The sequence below is a fragment of the Pseudopipra pipra genome, chromosome 4 (genome assembly GCF_036250125.1).
Source record: "Pseudopipra pipra isolate bDixPip1 chromosome 4, bDixPip1.hap1, whole genome shotgun sequence".
NCBI classification, from domain to species: Eukaryota; Metazoa; Chordata; class Aves; order Passeriformes; family Pipridae; genus Pseudopipra; species Pseudopipra pipra.
The window spans coordinates 67,044,525-67,050,359 of NC_087552.1; the positions used below are offsets into that span (position 1 = coordinate 67,044,525).

Here is a 5,835-nt window from a genome sequence, read left to right on the forward strand (position 1 = left end):
TAACAACAGCCTTTTGGGTCAAACAGCTGACTGCTCTTGCACAGCAGCTTATGGTATTGCATGATGCTGGTTGTCACTTTCCTGTTGCTTTGTAGAGAAGAAAGGTCCATCCTCACAGAACGTGCTCTACTAGGGCAAAGAGGGTATGGTAGAAAGCAAAACAGTCATGAGCTTGTTTTAGGATAAAACCAAAAAGTCTCATGAAACAGCAAATTACTCGTCAGTGTTTTGAAAGGGACCTACTCCATATGTGTGTGACTTAGAAAAGAGTAAGAAAGGGCAAAAGGTAAGAAAGAAGAGAAGAGAAGAAAAGCCAAAAGGAGAGGCAAGAACTTCAGGGAAAGGGCATCTCTTTAGTTGGTTGGGAGAAGAACTCCAATGAGCTTTCTCCTGACTTTCAAAGCAGCAGGCGCCCGGCCCTCTCCTCTGCGTTCCTCCTCGCCCTCTCTCCAGCACGCTGCCTCCCATCTGACAACGACGTCTGCACGCAACAGGCAACGGGGGCTTGCCCAGCAGCTTCAAAGCAGGCAGATGGCCCAACAGCCTGCCGCCCCTTCCCGTCAGCCCTCTCCGGCACCGCCGGCCGGGATCCCCCCACTCACAGGCCCAGCCCTGCATGGCCACACTGCCCCAGCCCGCAGCAGGACTTCCCCCTCCCGTCCACGCATCCCTCCCTCCGCCCCAGGCAGCGCCCTTCTCCTTCGCCCCACCCAACACACGCTGGCCCCAGCAACTAAAAGGCTTGGCTCTGCAGGACGCTTTTTTCCTCCCAAATGCAGGACTACGGTGTGACGAAAAGAACCAGCTCTGCATATTGGTCAAACCAGTAGTTTTATTTCAACAAAGGCTTCTAGATATCCTGTTGTAATTTAGCAGCGGCCCAGCCCCAGAAGGCACGTCTTCCAAGAACTCCTCCATATAAAATGGAGGGCAGCAACACACGAACATCAGGAGAGCCTGAAAAACAAACTTCTACTTCCAAGAAGGAAAGACCCACTCGGTGGCTGTTACCCAGCTGTGCTTACAGACGTCCCTGTGCTGCCTTCGGCCTCCAGGACAGCTCTATTGCACACGCACTTGCCAACGGACACAGCTCAGCTGCCTAAGGAACAAGTCCGAGCCCAACCGCTAAATATTTTTCTCTTTCAAAACACAAGCTTCCTGACACTTTTCTTGCAAAACCAATCTTTATTTGAAACTCTCACAAGTCTACCTGAAACACTAGGCTCTCCTAGGTCACCGCCCATGCTAAAGCACCGTTTGTAATTTTGGTCAGGAAACGGGAAGAGAAAGCATGAGACGGCCTTTACCTTGTACTTTGAAAGTCAAGTGGAGAGCACTGCTAACACCTATCCCTACTTTATCCTATGGAACTTAACTCGACTAATTCTTCCCTACCCCTACTTAAACCTACAGAACTTAAGGGGACTTATTCTCCTACTTCAGGGAATGGAAAGGACAGGTGGCCTGGGAGGATGGGGACAAGGGTAGGGAAGCTGGGGACAAGGGTGGGAAAGCCAAGGCCCGCCTCGGCTTGAGTCTGTCTCTTAAGGAGAACAGGAAGGGCTTCTACAGCTGTCTTGCTAAAGACAGACTAGGGATAAGGTGGGCCCTCTCCAGAAGGAACTGGCAGACGTGGCTATCATGCACAAAGAGAAGGCTGAGGCTCTTGAGGACTTCTGTGCTTCAGTCTTCGACAGCAAGTGCTCCAGCCACGCCGCCCAAGTGGAGAAAGGCAAAGGCAGGGACTGGCACAAGAAGAGCCTAAGTCCCCTGCAGCAGAGGATCAGGTTCGTGTCGGGAACCTGAATGTGCACAAGGGACCCACTGAGGTTCATCCACAGGTCCTGAGGGAGCTGGCAGACAAAGTTGCTAGGCCACTCTCCATGGTTTTGGAAAATCGTGGCAGTCAGGTGAAGTCCTCGCTGACCGGGAAAAGGGCAATCCAAACCAACAGACCAGCAGGACTGGCCCCAACACTGAGCCCTGGGTGACACCACTGGTGACCGGTCATCAGGTGGATGTCGTTGCGGTCACCGCCACACCCTGGGAGCCGCCATCCCGTCCCACCAGGCAGGGTCAGCGGAATGCCCTGCGCAGAGCCCGGAGCGCCCGCCCGAAGAGAGAGGGCCGCTGTGCTGAGACAGCTGTAGGTGAGGGCTCGACTTGCCAATGCTCAGTGCGTGGTCTGTCCCATGCCAGCAAGTCGTCCTCGCAGCAAGTGGCCCCCCTGACGGCCTGCAGTTCTTGGGATTTCTTCTTTGAGCTTTGTCTTGGTTGGAAAAAGGCCTTCTTCCTTCAAGTGCAGCTGCAGGTGGTAAGGACACGTCTCAGACTGCCCCCAGCAGCTCAGTCCGTAGAGGTGGAGGTGGATGTGCCTGATGAAGAGTCCCAGGGCTCTGCCCATGCCTCAGATGGGAAGGACACAGAGCTACTTGCTCCCCCGGTACTCCAGCTTTGGGCTGTGTTTTCTTGCCCCTGGCACCGCTCTAAGAGGCTGGAGATGTCCCAGAGACTCTCGTCCTCTGACCAGGCCCCCTCCTCAGTCAGTGGCAGGGGCAGGACCGTCTGCGCTGCTGCCCCTGCCCACTGCCCACTGCGAGCTTCCAGCTGGCTGGGCGAGGGGCTGGGGGGGCAGCAGGGGCTGTGCAGGGCAGCTGCCTGGCTCTCTGCCCCTGCTGCTGGGGCTGTTGCCAGCATGGCTGCGTCCAGGCCTTGAGCTGGGTGCTGCTGTTCCCCCGGCTGCTGGCCCCGTCGCCGGATCACAGCTGCAATCCCGCTCAGGGTGGCACGTGCCACGCGCTGCAGCGTGTCCAGCACGGCGGGGCAGCAGCCTCTGGGGCGCTGCGGGGCAGCAGCTGTTGGCTGGTGGTGCCTGGGACCTGCCGGGGCAGGAGATGTGCTGTGCAGGTCCCTGACTACCTCTTCTGCTGCCCCTGCACAGATGATACAGGGACATTTGGGCCCTTCCTGGCCAGCAGGCTGAGGCTCCAGCAGGACCGGTATGAGGGAGGGCTTGACCCAGATGGTGTAGATTTTGACAACTTCCCCTTTCTTCTCTGCCAGCTCCTTGTTGTGGCTGTCTTCTTCCTGGGACAGCGGTTGGTGTGCATTTTCTTCCCTTCGGGACTCCCTGGAGACCTCTGGGAGCCCTGCCCACTGCCCAGTGAGAACTGACAGCTGGCTTGGCGAGGGGCTGAGGGGGCAGGCGTCCGGGCTCGGGGCCTGTGGCCTGATGTAAGGGCTGGTGAGGCACGGGCAAACTGGGGCACGGGCTGTCCGTGTGGGCGCTTGAAGGTCCCAGGGCTCTGACCATGCCTCACGTGGCATGGGCACGGGGAGCCTCTTTTCTCTACTCCTCCAGCTTTGGCCTCCGCTGCATTCTTCTTGGGGCAGCTCTAGGAGGCTGCAGATGTCTGAGAGCTCCTCAGACCAGGCCCCCTCCTTGCTCTCTGCCACTGGCAGCGCTGCCCCTGCTGCTGCCCCGGCCCACTGCCCACTGAGAGCTTCCGGATGGCTTGGGAAGGGGCTGGGGGGACAGTAGGGGCTTTGCAGGAAAGAGTCCTGCCTCTCTGACCCTGCTGCTGGGGATGTTCCTGCTGTCGCTACCTCCATACCTGGTTCTACCTCCCTCTGTGGCTCCGGCTCCTGGCCACGTCGCCGGATCCCAACCGCAAGCCTGCGCCGGGTGGCGCGTGCCACGCGCTGCAGTGTGTCCAGCACAGCGCGGCCGCAGCCTCTGGGGCTCTGTGGGGCAGCTCCCTGGCTCTCTGCCCCTGCCGCTCTCACCTGCTCAGCCACGGCAGCAGAAGAGGTGCTGTTCTCCTCTTCCTGCGCTGCTGCCTGCGTCTGCCAGTTGTCCACCTGTGGCGAGGAGGAGGAGGAGAAAGCGGTGTGAGATGGAGGCACTTGCCATGGCACGTCAGGCCTCTCCACGCCTGCAAGCCCAGCCCTGGCACCAAGGCAACTCCCTACTACCCCATCCTTCACCTTGTGCTTCCTCTGCCAGCTCGACAGCCACTTGCGTGGCTGCAAGTTGGTAAACTTCTTCATCTTCCACATCGTCCACGTCGGCTACTTCGTCTGCCGCTGAGGCCCCCGAGAGAGATGCTGCCTCCTGAGACAGAAGCTCTCCTGGGAGAAAGAGGGCACTCCAGGCCTCTGCCCTCCTTAAATAGCCTCCCGGGCAGGGCGGGGCCCCACACTGTCACAATGGCCTATGTGCCCAAGGAGGCCCTGCATCACAAAGGGCCCGGCAATGCGCTGCTGTCACAATGGGCCATTTCCCGGCACCCCTAGGACAGCAGCGTAGGGGGCACACAACTGGCTGCAGCTGGCTGGAACCAGTTGGAACCAACTGTGCCCGGCACAAGGCTGCCCCGCTTTCCCATCACAGACGCTCCAGCCGGCCCCAGCCAACAGCTCCCGCACGGCCTCGGTGCCCGCGGCCTCCCCAGAGTTCAGCCCTGTCTGCATCCAGCAGCTGGCGGTGCCACCACCCTGGGCAGCCAGCCGTGGCCACGGCATGTCCCAGGGTCAGAGAGACAAGTTACTATGTGTAGAATTGCCTTGCTAAGGTTTCGGGCTTGCCAACCAGCTCGCCCTTCTGTGCAGGACTGTCAATAAATCAAATCCCTCGACCGTATGTGTGGATCGGCCTCTCGCACGCAGCGGGAAAGAACCCGCTTTGGACAACAGGGGGGTCCTGGGCACTTGCTGGGGCAGGACATTTGCTGTGCAGCTCAGCATCTCTGCCCGCACTGCTGGGGTAACTGGGCCCTTTCTGGCAACCAGTGTAGGGGTTCAGCAACACCACCGGCTACAAGGGCCCAACCCAGACAGTGTGCCTTTGGCTGGCTTTCCTGCTTTCCTGAGTCAGCCCTTTCTCCTTGTTTCTTCCCCATGGGACAGGGCTTGCTCTGGGATTTTTTGCCCTTGGGACAGCTCTAGGAGCCTGGAGATGTCCCAGAGCCACTCGGATCAGGCCCCATCCTGAGTCTGTGCCACTGGCAGGACTGCCTCCGCTGCTGCCCCTGCCCACTGCCCACTGAGAGCTTCCAGTGGCCTTGGCGATGCTGGACTGGAGGTCCAGCAGGAAAAGTCGGGCCTTTGCCCTGATTGGAGGGCTTCTGAGAGGGAGAGCTGGGCCATCGACTGTGATGCTGCACCGTTGAAGGTCCCAGGGCTCTGCCCATGCCTGGCGCTGGAAGGAAACTCAGCTCCCCTCCTGCCCAGTGCTCCAGCTTGGGTGTGTGTTTTCTTCCCCTTGGGACAGCTCTAGCAGCATGGAGATGGGAACAAAGTAACTAGAGGGTAGAACATCCTAGCTATCAGTCCTAGATCCATGGGAGATCCACCTAACAAGAAGCCCCAGAGGGCAGAGCCACCACCACCAAAGAACCGCATGATGCTGCTTTTCTTTGCTCTGGCCTCCTGTGGTCGCTGCCGCCCCTCAGGCAGCGCTTCCAGGGTGCCAGCCATTCTGAGACTGGCTTAGGGGCTGCGGGGGCTGTGCTGTGGGGCAGTGCTCCCGGGCTGCTTTGGACTTCCAGCTGCTCCAGGCAGCAGCTCCAAGAGCCTCCAAAGGAGGCTCCAAGGGGCTGCATTGGGGCAGGGCATCCTTTCACCCTCCTGACATTCCACCTCTCCATTCCGCACACGTACGCACTTGAGTTGCTCTGAGCCAACACGAATAGAAGAATCCAGCGTCTCCCAGCTGCAACCCTGCTCAGGCTCACCCCTGCCCCGCGCTGCAGTGTGTCCAGTGCAGTGTGGCCGCAGCCTCTGAGGCGGTGCGGGGCAGCTGCCTGGCTCCCTGCCCCTGCTGCTCTCGTC

The 5,835-nt window shown here is 59.4% G+C and overlaps 1 protein-coding gene across 1 annotated transcript; it reads right to left on the reverse strand.

Annotated features, from left to right (window-relative positions):
• Positions 1–812: 812 nt before the first annotated feature.
• LOC135413530 (uncharacterized) lies at positions 813–4,175 on the reverse strand. Its single transcript, XM_064653392.1, has 2 exons — positions 3,991–4,175; positions 813–3,864 (listed from the first exon to the last, which is right to left on the reverse strand). The coding sequence occupies exons 1-2, from the start codon at positions 4,060–4,062 to the stop codon at positions 2,350–2,352; spliced, it is 1,587 nt and encodes a 528-aa protein (XP_064509462.1). The 5' UTR covers positions 4,063–4,175; the 3' UTR covers positions 813–2,349.
• Between the last annotated feature and the right edge of the window lie 1,660 nt (positions 4,176–5,835).

Excerpts from the sequence above, each read along its gene's own strand:
- LOC135413530 (XM_064653392.1), bottom strand. The coding sequence starts at position 4,062 with ATGTGGAAGATGAAGAAGTTTACCAACTTGCAGCCACGCAAGTGGCTG. Across the intron at positions 3,865-3,990 it reads GCTGGCAGAGGAAGCACAAG|GTGGACAACTGGCAGACGCA; the intron begins GTGAAGGATGGG and ends TCCTCGCCACAG.